Source organism: Panthera tigris, chromosome D3 (assembly GCF_018350195.1).
Source record: "Panthera tigris isolate Pti1 chromosome D3, P.tigris_Pti1_mat1.1, whole genome shotgun sequence".
Classification (NCBI taxonomy): Eukaryota; Metazoa; Chordata; class Mammalia; order Carnivora; family Felidae; genus Panthera; species Panthera tigris.
In genome coordinates this window covers 37,422,791-37,438,524 of record NC_056671.1, presented here as the reverse complement: position 1 = coordinate 37,438,524, position 15,734 = coordinate 37,422,791, and the positions used below count along the sequence as shown (strand labels likewise).

Sequence of the window (15,734 nt, the reverse complement as noted above, 5' to 3'; positions counted from 1 at the left end):
TATCTTAATTTGATCAGGATTGGGAGGAGGAAAGGGATGTGGGGTGAGGTAAGAGTCTGGTTGCAGTGGTATTGAGGGTGAGGGAGGGAGGTTTTCTGCTTGCTGTAAGAGGGAGTTACCTGCCCAAAAGGAAATCAAGTTTATTGTAACTTGACCGAGTACACAGCAACGTAATCCGGTTCTTCAATTTTTGATGTGAATGCTTTAAATGAGAGAGTGTCACATTTACTCCCTTTCTTCAGGAGACCACACGTTGTAGACCGGGCCCCTCTCCTTCTCTGCCCAGGCTCCCAAGGCAAGGTTTCTTTCTCTCACTTCTTGCTGCCAGGCAGGAAATGTTCCTAGCTATGGGATAAGCGTCCCGTTTGGGGGGGCGGGGGAGGGGGGGAGGAGGGGGGAGATGAGAAAAGGAAAAGAAAAAGAAACAAAGCAAGAACTGCTAGAGCTGCTAGCCCAAGCCCCGAAGGATCACAGCGGGTTTCCAGTTTCCTAGAACCAGGGATTCCACCCACCCCCAGCCCAGGCCCTAACCGCCGCCCCCCCCCCCCCCCGCCCTCCCCGCCTCCAGCATTTTCCCCGCCCCCACCCCCAGCGGGGCTCGTGGGCGTGTCTTTAAGTCCCTGCTAATAGGGCTGCCCCGCGGGCGGGGCCGGCTTCCCGGGGCGCCCCTGACAGCTGCGGAGCTAGCCCCTACCTAGGAGCTAGACCGGCCACACCACCCCTCTGGTGACCCGGCCCCGGTGCGCTGGTCCATGCTGGTCCCCGCCTTTGTTCTCGGGCCGGAGCGGGGACATGCACGGCTGACGATGGAAGTGGAGGACTCGGGCGGCGTGGTGTTGACCGCCTACCACTCGTACGCTCGCTCTCAGCCGCCCAGCTCCGAGCCGCGCTGTGCGCCCAGGGCCGCCGCCAGCCACCCGGGCAGCAGGTACCCAGAGCTGCTCCGAAGGGAGCAGAGGTTTCCCGGGCTTGGGGCTTTCACCTCCCAGCTGTGTTTTCTGCCAGGGCGTGAGAGCACCATCACATTGTTGTTTCAAGTTTTGGTGGACTAGTTGAGTGAGCCTCCTGTTCTTTGTATTGTCCTTGATTGAAAGTGGGAAGTGCACGAAGTCTCAGCCGGCAATGGTTAAGGTCCTTGGCTAGCAGAGGTTAGCAGCGGAGCTGTGTTCTTGATACAACTTGATGATAAGTAGGCATATGCCTCATTTCTGCCAAATTCACCCATTGACATATTGGAGATTATTTTTTAAAAAATCATTGGAAATGAGATACAAACAGAAAAGGGGAAAATTTTGAATACGTTATCCTAAATCCTCGAATACTGTTGAGTTCCTTTATTAGCTGCATGCCACCTGAGCTAAAACATAGCTGGAGAAAGTCTCTAAAAAGTAAATCTGAGTAGACTTCTAAAAGACAATTTTATTTCTAGATTTTAAAAACCACTCAACTGTATAAATATATTGGTATTATTTTATTATTACTGATGTTGACCCAGTGCTGTAAATGCAATTATAATTTATTTCTTTTGGGTCAACAGAAGTCTATAATCATCTCATTATGTGTATTTTAGATTTAATAAAGCAGGGATCTATGTTAAATTACTCTGTATCAGTGTTCATCTGTTTGATGCAAGATCAAGGCCAATGTGACTTCCATTAACTAAACAAAGATGTTAGACCCTTAGGAAAGTTCCCTGGGCAGAACAAAAGTGTTACAATAATGAGTGAGATGGTTTGATATCTGACTCATATTTAGGGGAAGTTTTGCTTGTTTAAATGTGGCTATTTGTTTACTATGGATCCACTGGTGAATGGTTTTCTTTACAAGTGGGAAGTTTGAGGGTTGATGTGCTTTTTTGCATCCTCATTTTCGTTTACTTTTTCCCATACTTTTATCATTAGTTATGTGATAATGATTACTTCTGTCTCCTAATCTAATTGATTGGTGAGGCTTTCAACAGATTGTGATTTTATTTCAAGGAATATCCTTTTGGCTAGTATCCATGAGAAGAACAAACTACATTGGCATGAGATCTATGTTAGGCTTGACTAACAAAGACAATATTGTTTCTTCTAAAAAGAGCAAGTTGAGTGAAATCTTATTTTTATGTTAAGACAGTAAGAAAATAACATTTTTCTTCCAGCTTTAGGAGCACATTGTTTTAAAGGCTACTTGTCTTTAGGGTGCTTTCTTTTCTTAAACGTTATCCTTGACTCTAATTACTCAGATTATGAATAACTAAATAGATATAAGTGAGTTGATGAGAAGCAGGGCCTAGTTTGTGCATTTTTAGATGGTCCTGGTGTAGCTGTCTTGTCTGTAACTCCCAGCAGCTGTCTAGGAGCAATAGCCAGATTGTGCCATTTGGGCCTTCCGAAACTACATCCGTTTCCAAAGCAAACTGGAGGAGAAGTTCCATTAACTCAGCATGTGGTCTTGTGGAATGATAATGCATGAGAGCAAAAGAGTTGTGTGTCATAGTTAGTGTTTTGTCATACGGTTGCCAATTAGATTTATGTTGCTCCAAGTTTTCATTTCTGGTGACCGTGTGCACCCTCTCTGTAGGAACCTTTGTACCACTCACCCTCTGATGCAGGAGATAGTTGACCCCGTCCCCTGCAACTAAATCACAAGAGAATAGCTTAATTCCTTGGTTCCCAGTAACAACAATCAAAAAGAAGTTCCTGTATTTACAAGGAGCCGGAGGACACCATCAATCATGAGTCTGATAACAGAAATAATCAGGGCCGAGTTATTAACCTTTGACTCACTAACTACTGATCAATACTTCCTTTCAAGCCAAGGAGCAAGATCGTATTGTTCTACTTATGAAGAAAGGACTCTCTCTTTCAAAAATATACTTTCCTTTAAATTGCTTACATATGTGTAACATATTTGTGGAGGAGTGACCAGTATGGCACTAGGAAACACGGACTATTGTATCATCATTCTTGAGCTCTGAGCAGCAAAGGTTCAATTCAGACCAAACCATCTTCTCATTTTCCAAGCCTCCACTCTATCTGACTTTATGTGCTTTTGATTTTGGGGGGCCTATTTTTCCCACTAAAATAAAATCTCAATCTCTCTCTTTCTCTCTGCGTCTCTCTCTTCATTATTCTCTTTTGTTCACTGTTGTATCCCAAGTGCCTAGAGCAGTGTCTGGTACATTGGGGTAGCTCAGTAAAGATGTGTTGAATAAACTAATGAATTCCTACCAAGATTATAAAATGGCCAAGATAAAATGGCAGGATTTTAAACAACAGAAGTCACTGTGTTTGTACCTACTATGTGCCAGTCACACATTACGCTTCAGTAATACAAGAATGGATAAGACAAGGTCCCTACCTTGAGAATGTGGCCCTTTATCTTTCAGACCAGTAGGATTATTAAAAAAAAAAAAAACAACTTGGAATAAGTGGCAACATTTTGAAATGAAGGGGCTTCAGATGTATATCTGGACTGTCAGCTTCTCATCAAAAATTATAATAAAAAAATAAAGGATCTAGCGACTCAGGCCTCTGCTGCTACCTGCTAGCACTGGCTAAAGCTGAGTAATGGCTGCTCCATTACATGCCTCCCCCTGTAACTCTTCAACAGGGAAGCTGGGTGGCTACTTTAATTTCTGTAGGGACTGCCCATTTTATTTTATTAAACTAAGTAGCCAGAATAAAGTGTACTTGCCAGTTACTCAGGCTCGGGGTCAGGCTCCTGGACCCCGCACATCATCTGTGGCATTTATTACCATGTGGCCTTGGGTAAGTTGCTTCAACTGCTTAGAGTCGTATCCAATACGACTCTGTAGTTGATTACTGTTACCACTTTTCTTTTAAAGTTTATTTATTGGGGTGCCTGGGTGGCTCAGTTGGTTAAGCATCTGACTTTGGCTCAGGTCATGATCTCACGGTTTGTGAGTTCTAGCCCCTTGTCGGGCTCTCTGCTATCAGCAGAGCCTGCTTCGGATACTCTGTCTCCCTCTCTCTGTGCAAGCTCTCTCTCTCAAAAATAAATAAACATTGAAAAAAAAGAGTCTCTTATAAAAAAATAAAGTTTAGTATTTTGAGAGAGAGCGAGCACAAGTGGGGGAGGAACAGAGAGAGTAGGAGACAGAATCCCAAGCAGTCTCCATACTGTCAGCATAGAGCCCAACTTGGGCCTCGATCCCACAAACCCGAAATCATGACCTGAGCCTGAGCCAAGATCAAGGGTCCTATGCTCAACCAACTGAGCCACCCAGACACCCCTACTGCTATCACTTTTAATCACAGTTGTTGATGTAAAGAGGAGAGTAAAATATTTTTGGTACCTATCCCCAAAATTTATTCATGGAGGAAAAAGACTCGAGTACTAAGTATTTGTTGGGAGTTAGGAAGGGTGATTCCTTATTTCACAAACATTCTATCTTTACATTCTATTTGTAAATGATGAAAGAGAATGAAGGATTGTAAATTCTTAGTTCTGTTAAATGATTGTCTTTATAGTCTTGTGCTTTTTAGAGAGGTTAAGCTTCTAGACCCTTATTCAGAATCCAGAGTGAAAATATTAACATACATACAAAATTATTTCACTTACAGAATGAAAGGTAGCTGAAGATAAAGCTGGCTATCTTGAAAGTTTCTCTAAGTTATACATAAGAAATATATATGATTTTTTTGGTGAGTGTACAGTATAAAATGTCCATGAGTATTTCTGATGTTCATTTTGTTATACCATAAACTTCCTGAGAGAGAACAAAAATAGAAGAGGAAGAGAACCAGCTCTTCCTCAAAAACAAATAAAAGAAGCTAACCAAGGTTATCCTAGGAATTCTAGTTCTATACCAATGTTAACATTTTTGTAAAGGGGATATTGTTTTGTAATATTATAACTGTGCATAGTAACAGGAATGATTTGATTAAAATGGAATTAATGATAATTAGAAAGTAACTATTGTACTTTGTGGAAAAAAACTAAATTTAGCAACTCTTAGCGCCATCTTTATTGGTATTTTCCTGGATGGAAATTAATTAAAACGTTTATTTCAAGGTGTAAACTCTTGTTCAGTTAAGTACTTATACAGGACTATGTGAGCTTCTGGACATATACAGAGGTACACTAAAATCTGGGGCAGAAACTTTTTATTGAAAACTTTTTCTAGAAGATTCAGAAATAGTAATCAAAATAGGATTCTTATGAGAGGATAAGATATTTATGGGTCATTTTTATGTTATGGTTAAAACCAGAGTCAGTGTCTCTGGTTTCTTTCTACAGTGGGGCCCCTGCTGAGTGTAGGTGCCTCCATATGTGGAGCTGTTGGAAAACATCTGGCACATTTCCTTTGATCATGTCATTTGGCTAAACATTTGGCCAGTTGCTCTGTCCATTTTTAACCTGCTCTCTTCTCCCTGATCATTAATCCTTAATGTATTCACAAAAATTCAGGGATCTAGGGCATTGTGGAATCACATTCATGAGGATAGATAACTGTTTCTTAACTTTCTATTTTGATATAATACACTTCTGCAAAACTTGCAAAAGTAGTACAGCATTTCATGTAAACTTCCTTCAGTTTCTCCTAATGTTAACATTGTGCATAACCCTAGTTTGATTCTCAAAACTGAAAAATTAACAGGGGTGCATATGGTTGACCATGGATTTAACTTGATTTCATCACTTTTTCTGTTGTAGAATTGAACTTGGGATCCCATGTTGAACTTCATTTTGCCTCCCAAACCTCCAATCTCTGACAGTCTGTCCTTATCTTTTATGACCTTGGCACATTTGGAGTACTGGTTGCTTGTTTTGTAGGAAGTTCTTCAATTTGGATTGGTGTGATATCTTCTCATGGTTAGATAGAGATTGTGCATTTTGGGTAAGAATTCCACAGGATGATGTTGGGCCTTTCTCAAGTGCACTATATTTGGAGGGGACATGATGGTGATCTGTCTCACTGATGTTGATGTTGGCTCTGATCACCTGGTTAAAATGGTGTCTGCTGGGTTTCTCTACTGGTGAACTACTATTTTCCTCTATATAATTAATAAAAAACTGGGGGGAGATGTTTTGTGATTATGAAATATTTCCTGTTTTCTTCTCAAATTTACCTCTACTGATTTTTTTTCTCAATTCTTCTACATTGATGTATTTTATATACTATAAAATGCATATTCAGTATTCTCTCTTATTTTATTGTTTGATCTCCCTTTCCTTTAAAAAAAATCAAGCAAATAAACTGGGATGCCTGGGTGGCTCAGTCGTTTGGGCGTCCGACTTCAGCTCAGGTCATGACCTCACGGTTTTTGGGTTTGAGCCCCGTGTTTGGCTCTGTGCTGACAGCTCAGAGCCTGGAGTCTGCTTCAGATTCTGTGTCTCCCTCTCTCAGCCCCTCCCCTGCTCACGCTCTCTCTCTCTCTCAAGAATAAATAAACATTAAAAAAGATTTTTTTTTTAAATCAACCAAATATAAAAAATGGTTTAATATCCATAATCTGGTCTGAGTTTATAAAACCTATTCCCTAATTTTCAAAGTTTCATGATTTTTTGGAAGCAAAATTTTATTATAGTCAGGAGAAAAATAATCAGAAGGCTACTAAATTAAAATAAGAGAGGTAGTTGTTAAATCCCACTTTGCCTGGAGGTATTACTGAGGCTATCTGTTTTCTTAGAACTATGTCTGTACCTATTGGAAAACATTTTTCCTTTACCAGTGTCCCTGAGGTGTTATTTGAACCTTTGCAAATGTATTGTAACTAAAGTAAACATTTAATTCACATATGATCAAAATGCCTTCTCATTCCACTCTTAAACTATTTCATTTCTGAAGTAGTTCTTATTCTCTGTTTTCTTAATCTGTGGTCTCTAGATATCATCAGTTCTAGCAAAAAATAAAAGTTAAATGTTATGGAGCAGAGGAAGAGAATAAAATGTTTCTCAGAAGAAAATTTCAGAAATAAGGTTATCCATTTAAGCGATAGAGTTTGTTTTAAGCCTCTTTGGATGAAACTATAAGGTCATGCATACCCCTACCTAGGACAGAAATGAACCTTTTCTTAATGAATGACTGTCATCATTAAGACAGTATAATTTACAGTGCTCTATGTAGTAAAGGCACCCTATTGGGATGTGAAAGTTTACTTGCCTTCATAGTAAATAGCCTGCGTTGGTGTCTTGTTTTATGTCTTCAGTAATTTAAATATTTTTGTTGTTGTTATTTCCGAAGGCAGTCTTGAAACCCTTTAGTCATACTTATGTTCTTTTTAATGTTGTTATTTTAACATGCATTATGCATTTATGATTTACTTTTCATTGGATAATCAGGGTTGTGAGAACTGTGTAAAGAAAATGCTATTCAGAGGACCAGAATGCATAATCTAACACAAGACTTTGATAGCACTTATTTCAGTTTCTGGAGTGCTTCTTGGTTTGCTTGTTTGCTTTCAGTTTCTTGTTGTGTTCTGGTTACTGGAGTTAGTGAGTTTTGTACAATGTGTCATTCTTCACCCATGGAATCTCATGTGCCCATTTCTTTGTGATTACTAGAGGATGAACTTCAGAACAAAATAATAGCACATCCGGTTACTCTGGTCTCTATAATGGGAGCTAAAGAAAGTAGTAGATGGTTTCACCGCATATTCATCTTAAATATCTGGGGTTTATGACACATTCTTTCAGTATCAAATGTGTTACATCACTTTGAATAAGTGAATATTATAGGTAAAACTGTCCCTTTGACAGGCATTAAGTGCTCAGTGATTCCAAGGGTGGAAGAACATATACTAAGTATCACTCAGAGAACCGGCTGCCTTGTCTCATATTACTCTTAAAAACTAATTAAACCTCTGCATTCCATTTGTGATCCCTCAGATTGATAGATGATGACTGCAAACAGGCACACAATGGAGAGGACAGGAAGCTAAAGTATGCAGAATTTTTTAAATTGTCAAACACTTGAGATTTATTTATACCATTTTAGTAATTCTAAGTTAGGGTGCTGATTATCTTATGGATAAGAGAGAAGTTTTTACATCTGTGTTAAATGTTGTGGTTGGTTAGCCACAAAGTTTACTTTTGTACATCTGTAATGTATACAGAAAAGAATCCCTCTAAAATTTTCTATTCAGTTTTCATTTATTGAAAATCAATTTAGAAAACACTGCCAATACATTTGCCTTTATGCAAAGGTCCATCAGTGTATTTATATTTTCAGATCTGTGGAGATATCTGACAGGTGCTTAGAAAAAATGTTGAAAGTACAAAATTGGCATTATAGTTAATAATATGACATTTGATCTCTTCCCTTGACACTTTTCTCTCCACACCTAAAAGTTTACACAGTAACTAAAGTTAATACCTCTGTGGTTGGAACTAAACCCATATATAAGTAGCTGGAAATGAAGAGCCAAACAAAAGAGAATAAATTTAGTCAGAGAAGTAAGGACTAAACTTCTTTCCAGAAAATTTCCTTAACAGTAGTAGCCAGAGAGTTTTCATCTGTCATAACAGAATGATCATTTGGCAATTAATCACGTATTGTCCTATGATGTCATTTCTTTTTTTTTTTAGAGGCCTGTTTTTATTGAGAACTTATTTAGCTTAACATACATTATCTTATTTAATCCTTACAACAGTCCTGGGAAGTAGGAAGACAGTAAGGCACAGAGAAGTAGTCCAAGGTCACACAATGAAATAATGATTCCCACTCAGCCCTTCCAAAACTATTGTTTAAATCTTGAAACATTTAGTATATTATGGATTTAGTGTTTTCCTGTCTCAGTTTGATCATAGGTTAATTGAGAGGAGGGACAGTATTATTATTGTGTCCTCCTTAGCAAACTTACAACTTTCACATAGTAGGTGTTACAGATACTCAGTTTTGATTTAGTCTTTCCTTTTGCAGTAATTTTTATTCTATTTTAATGTAATAAGCATCGGTGGGTTAAGTATGGGTGGATAGAAATAGTTTGAAACATTTTGTTATCACTTGAAGCAAGTGCAATGTTAGGAATTTTTTTCCCATTAATTTAAAAGCTGTATTCTTGCCCTTCATGCAATCTTAGGTAACAGTATTTTAAAGTAGACAAAACGTGCTGGAAAAGTCATTCATTTTGACCAAGACAGTGAGATCTAAGCAATTAGTAACAGGAAATCTTCCTGTGGCTTTTTTTTTTGGGGGGGGGGGAGGGGGGTGGTGGCAGAAGTGGGGGAGGGTAATTTTTAATCTTTTAATCCTTAGGTTGATGTTCTTAGTAACTAGCTCTTAGAACTTTTCACTTAGTTTTATTAATTGCTTTAACTACTAAGTTAGATTTCTATGGTTAAAAATATGTTTTTCACTTCATTCCTTGAAATTGGACTCACAACATAATTCTTGATAATTTTTTTTCTTCCTTTTGGGGAAAGCTCCAATAAATTATTTTTTAATTAATTTTTTTTTAATTTTAACATAGTTAACATACAGTGTTATGTTAGCTTCATGTGTACAACATAGTGATTCATCACTTCCATACAACACCGTGTGCTCATCACAACAAGGGATCCTTAATCCCCATCCTCTATTTCACCCATCTCTCCACCCACTTCCCCTCTGGTAGCCATCAGTTATCTATAGTTAAGAGTCTGTTACTTGGTTTGTCTCTGTCTCTGTCTCTGTCTCTCTTTCTTTTTTTCCTTTGCTTTTTTGTTCATTTTTGTCTTTCTTTGACTGACTTATTTTGCTTAATATTATACACTTTAGCTGCATACATGTCATTGCAAATGGCAAGGTTTCATTATCTTTTATGGCTGAATAATATTCCATTATATATATGTGTTCACACACATACATATATACATACACACACATCACATCTTCTTTATCCATTCATCTATTGATGATATTGATGGACACTTGGGCTGCTTCCATAATTTGGCTATTGTGAATAATGCTGCTCTAAACATAGGGGTGCCTGTGTCCCTTCCAATCAGTATTTTTGAGTAAATACCAGTAGTACGATTACTAGATTTAGAGTAGTTGTATTTTCAACTCTTTGAGGAACATCCATACTGTTTTCCACAGTGGCTGTACCAGGTTGCATTCTTACCAACAGTACAGGAGGCTTCTTTTTCTGTACATCTTTAAAAAGAAAAATTTTTTTAATGTTTATTTTTGAGGAGGGGAGAGATGGAGTGTGAGCAAGAGAGGGTTAGAAAGAGAGGGAGACACAGAATCCGAAGCAGGCTTCAAGCTCTGAACTGTCAGCACAGAGCTGATGTGGTGCTTGAACTCATAAGCCGTGAGATCATGACCTGAGCTGAAGTTGGATGCTTATTCGACTGAGCCACCCAGGCGCCCCTTCTTTTTGTCTATATCTTTACCAACACTTGTTTTATGTATATATACATGTATATACTTGTTTTATATATATGTATATGTGTATATATATATATGTATGTATATGTATATATATATATATTTTAAGATGTATTTATTTTTGAGAGAGAGAGAGAGAGGGAGAGAGAGCAAGCTGGGAAGGAGCAGAGAGAGAGAGAGGTACAGAAGATCTGAAGCGGGCTCCACGCTGACAGCAATGAGCCTGATGCAGGGCCCAAACCCACGAACTGTGAGATCATGACTTGAGCCGAAGTTAGATGCTCAACTGACTGAGCCACCAGGTGCCCCTGTTACATATTTTATTTTAGCCATTGTGACAGGTGTGAGATGATATCTCATTATAGTTTTGGTTTGTATTTCCCTGATGATAAGTGATGTTGAGCATATTTTCATGTGTCTGTTGGCCATCAGGATGTCTTCTTTGGAGAAATGTCTGTTCATGCCTTCTGCCCATTTTTTTAATTGGATTATTTGTATTTTGGGTATTGAGTTGTATCTGTTCTTTATATATTTTAGATACTAACCCTTTATCGCATATGTTATTTGCAGATATCTTCTCCTATTCAGTAGGTTGCCTTTTAGTTTTATCGATTGTTTCCTTTGCTCTACAGAAGCTTATTATGTTGATGTAGTCCCGATAGTTTATTTTTGCTTTCATTTCTCTTACCTCAGGAGACATATCTAGAAAAATGTTGCTGCAGCTGATGACAGAGAAATTACTGCCTGTGTTCCCTTCTAGGAATTTTATGCTTTCCTGCCTCACATTTAGGTGTTTAATCCATTTTGAGTTTATTTTTGTGTATGGTTTAAGAAGGTGGTCCAGTTTCATTCTTATGGATGTAGTGGAACTGTTTTCCCAACACCATTTGTTGTGTTTTTGGGGCACTTGGGTGGCTCAGTCGGTTAAGTGCCCAACTTTGGCTCAGGTCATGATCTCATGGCTCGTGAGTTCGAGCCCTACATCGGGCTCTGTGCTGACGGCTCAGAGCCTGGAGCCTGGAGCCTGGGGCCTTCGGATTCTGTGCCTCTTTCTCTGCCCCTCCCCCGCTTGTGCACTCTCTCTCTCTCTGTCTCTCTGTCTCTCTCTCAAAAATAAACATAAAAAAAATTAAAAAAAGAGACTTTTTCCCATTGTATATTCTTTCCTGCTTTGTTGAAGATTAACTGGTCTTATAACTGTAGCTTTATTTCTGTGTTTTGTATTCTGTTCTGTTGGTCTATGTGTGTGTTTTTGTGCCAGTACCACACTGTTCTGATTACTACAGCTTTGTAAAATAACTTGAAGTCCAGAATTGTGATGCCTCCAGCTTTGCTTTTTCTTTCTCAAGATTGCTTTGGCTATTCAGAGTCTTTTGTGGTTCCATATAAATTGTAGGATTTTTTGTTACAGTTCTGTGAAAAATGCTACAGTGTAAGAAATCTTAATGCAAGTTGAGAAACAAGACTCCATGAGAATTAATGGGGCTTTTTCCTATTTTCTCTCCCAATATTCAGTCAGGTTTTTGCCTTGTCATGATTTGAAACCAACCAAGAGACCAATCCAGATCTTAGACCATACTTCTGTGGAGATCAGTTTTTTCCAAATCTTGCTCAAAAATTTAGATACGATAAGGTAGGTTGTGGCAATCCAGACCCCTGAGCCATGCCTCGCCTTCCCTAAGTCTAAGCATAGCCCTTATCCATCAGTGATCTTGGAACCATGCATAATGCCGACTTAAATTGTCCTGCGAGCGAGGATTCCTGTTTTGAAAATTATTTCGGAGCCCACTGTCATCTGGACTTGAGTCATCTGGAGAGGTCAGAGTCAGAATGGCCTCTGGCTGTGTGCACTTGTGTTTATTTCGCAAGGTATTCATTTTGATAAACTTAGGTTCTTGGGACACCAGAACTACAGAGACTGGACAGTCATTGTAGTTATATATAAACAGCATGGTTCGGGCATTTCTGCTAACTGCTGTGTCTTTAGGAGTCTCTTCTAACTATTCTTAACCAGTCAGGGAGTTCAGAGTGTGTTACAAATAGGAATGAAGCATCATGAAAGACTCCTCATGAGTAAGGACTGCAAGGAACACTCTCTGTGGTACAACAGGGAAGCAAAGTGTGGGAAAGTGTCTTGCCGAGAGCCTCATAAGGAATAACCAACTGGTTGAGCCAGACTCTGAATTCATTCTGCTGACCCCTGGTCACCCACTCAGGCCCACAACATGGTCTCATGTGTTCTGGAAGCAGTCAGGTTAACAACGTGGAAATCATGGCAGTGGGAGAAACTGGCTTTCTCACTGGGAAACATTAAGGGTACAGAAGCAGAGAAAAGGTGGCAACAATTATGAGAATGGCATTTCCTTAGCTTCCTTTCAAACACGGTTATAGCTACCCCTACGTTATCTCACTAAGTTAACGTGGACAGTCTTGAAAACACACTTGTTGTGGCTTTTCATTGGAATCTTAAAGGAAAACATTTGCTGACCTCAATAGAGTAAGCAATTAAATGGGAAAAGAGCTGACTGTAAGTTTCCGCAGATTTTGTTTTGAAAAACAGAGGATGCCTGGCCCCTGTGATTTTTAACATACCACAACTTAACTTCTCTCCCTCCTCATTTATAAAGCTCAGTGATTACAAGGTCAACTTGGCAACTGTTTTTGTAAAGTCTAAATTGTGCTTAGTTGCAGAAAGCTCTGCTCTGGAGGACCCCTACCCCTTCTAGTTCTGGAAGTATGTAATTGGAAAAAGCAGGCCATGCTCTGCCTATTTAAAGCTGTGTCATCCTTTGTGGGGCAGTGAGTCAACACCAGCTAAAACAACATGAGTCACTGGTTAGCAGAAGCCCGAGTGAAGCTGATTTCTATTATACCAATCTTAAACAAACATGATACTTATCCAGACTCTAAAATAGTTCTTATTTGGGAATTAAAAAAAAAAATTAGCACCAATTTTCTTTTAGAGTCCATGGAAGGACTTTTTTATGTGTCTTAAGAAGGAACTCTCTTTATTTAACCAAATTTTAACCTGGTTTGTTCTCTCTTCTGTTTCTTCCACTCTCCATCTCCAAACTGTTCATACCCAATTCAGATCATTCTTACTATTTTAAGCTGGATTCAGAGCTATTGCATTAAAATCCATAAAATCATAATTGTAATCTTACAACAGTTTGCTTGCAGTCTTCTTATTTTTCTGGAGTGTAAAAAGATTGTTTTAAGGAGGGACCAAGACTGGGAGTAGAGAAATAATTTAGAAGGATAATGCCATTGTTAAGTAAAGATGATAAGGGGTTGTGGGAATACAAAGGAAAGGGAGTAATAGATTCTGGGGGAGGAACAAGCAATGGACTTGGTATTTGATGGTTAAATGCATACTGGGGACCAGGAGAAAATTACTTGAGTTTCTGTTTTGGAGTGTTATTAACTGAAATTGAGAATTCTGGTGGATGAGCAGATTGTAGATGGGGAGATGAGTGTAGCAGGTGAAAATTGAAAATTATACTAAGTGTCTATGTCCAGCTGGTAGTTGGCTCTATCTGCTGGCAGCCTGAGAGGGAAATCAAGGCTGGAAATTCTAAGCTCTTTATTCATGAGAGATGTCTGCATTCAGGAGAGAATTAAAACGAGTACTACGTGTGTGCGATCTGGCAGGGGAGAAAAGAGTGTCTGTAGAGATGGCAGAGGAACAAAGATAGAAACCTGGGGAGCAGTGCCAAATAGGGAAGGGCAGAGCATTGGGAGATCAAGAGACTAGGAGCATTCTGGAAACCAAGGCATTAGGTTCAAAATGAGCAGAAATGAGGAGTGGCTAAATGACCAAAAATGTTAAGACTGAAGATCCCCCCCCAGGGCTTATTGGGTGGATAGTAGTGAAGATCTTGGCTAGAGTGGGTTTAATGAAGTTGTAGAGGTGGAAGCCAGTTTGCTGCAGGTTAAGGGTGAAAGTGAGGTGAGGCAATAGAGCAAGTAGAACTTATTATAAAAACTTAGCTTATGGGAAGGTGCAGGGAGAGAAAAGGCAGACTGTAGGGGGGGAGCTTATAAAACTTACCCCCAAAAAGCTGAAAATTCGCTCAAAACCAAGAAAGAAACCTAGATTTCTAAAATGCAAGACTCAAACACATTTGGTCCTACTTAAAATCCGTTGATTTTTGCATATAAGATAAAACTTTAACCCCAGCCCCACAATAGTAGATAAGCACTGTGAAGACAAGAACATAATTTGTTTTCTTCATTGCAGAATTTTTAACTACCTTCCCCTCCCCCCATCCAAGGGCCTGGCGCTCAGTAGAGTCTTAACAAATGGTTGCAGAGGGAAGGTTGTGGAGGCTGAAATGTGGACATGTGACCTGTCCTTTGGTTGGGGAGTTACCAAGGAGGTCTTCTAAAATCTCAGCATTACTCATTTTGTGACATCTTCTTCCCTGGCTGCCTCCCCCTCCAATCAAGTTGGTCACGTCCCTTTCTGTGCCTTCTCTACCTCATCCATTCTTCTAGCATTGCACTTACCCTCTACTTAGTAGCAGTGCTTCTATAGCTGACTTCTCTAAAGGCCAAGAATTTGTTGATGTCCAGGGCCATGTCTTATTCATCTCAGTATCCCTGGTCTAATACAGAGCTAGGTACTATATATATATATATATATATATATATATATATATATATATATATATACACACACACACACACACACACACACACATATATATACGAACAATTCATAATAATTAATAATCTCTCAACTATATGATGATATTTTCAGAATTTGCTATTATTTTTGACCCTAGAAGTATTAGAAATCTTGAATTGGTATTCTTACATGCTACCTGCTTTCTCAGAAACCACTGAATTAGCCTTTATTCATAGTTTAATATAAACTCATGGTAATATGCTATGAAGTGAAGAATAATTAATAAAAAAATCTGGTGACAATTGTAAATGAGTATGCCTCAACACATAAAAGTCAGAAAAGGATCATGAAGAGAAGTTAAATAAACCCTCCATTTTAAAGATTAAATTTTGCGTAAGGGTTATTTTACTCATTAAAACAATAACTTAAACTCCAATTTTCACAATAAAGGTGAAGTTGAACAAGCATCTTTTAAGCTCTGTATACCATATATTGGATTCTGGGACTACAAAAATGGTTAATAGTTCATCCTTCGATGAGACCAGATGGACTGGTTAACAGGTTATTTCATCTGCCTCTGAAGTGCAGCTCATTGAGGACAGAAATGCTGCCTCTCCCTCTGTATCCCCAGCGTTAGCCCAGTGGCCCGGTGTGGACACTCGGTATTTGAATTGTGAAAAGAACGATTGAGGAACAATGTGTGGGATGCTCTGAGAGAGCAGAGAATGTTCAACTGCCACTCCGGGTTAGGTTGGTGAGAGAGATACAGTGGTTAAGGAA

General features: G+C 39.0%; 1 protein-coding gene across 7 annotated transcripts in view; it reads left to right on the top strand.

The window, feature by feature from the left end:
- The first annotated feature begins 678 nt into the window (after nucleotides 1-678).
- Nucleotides 679-15,734, top strand: part of ARHGAP28 (Rho GTPase activating protein 28) — a 203,899-nt gene continuing 188,843 nt past the window's right edge. For 6 of the 7 annotated variants that reach the window (XR_006210106.1, XM_042962833.1, XM_007089475.3 and 3 more), the window contains exon 1: nucleotides 679-928. Coding sequence is in view for 5 of the 7 variants with exons in the window: in XM_042962833.1 (XP_042818767.1) it covers nucleotides 753-928 (176 nt within the window). In the remaining 2 variants the exon portion in view is untranslated. The remainder of the gene's footprint in view (nucleotides 929-15,734) is intronic. The other variant, XM_042962830.1, reaches the window with a different exon arrangement.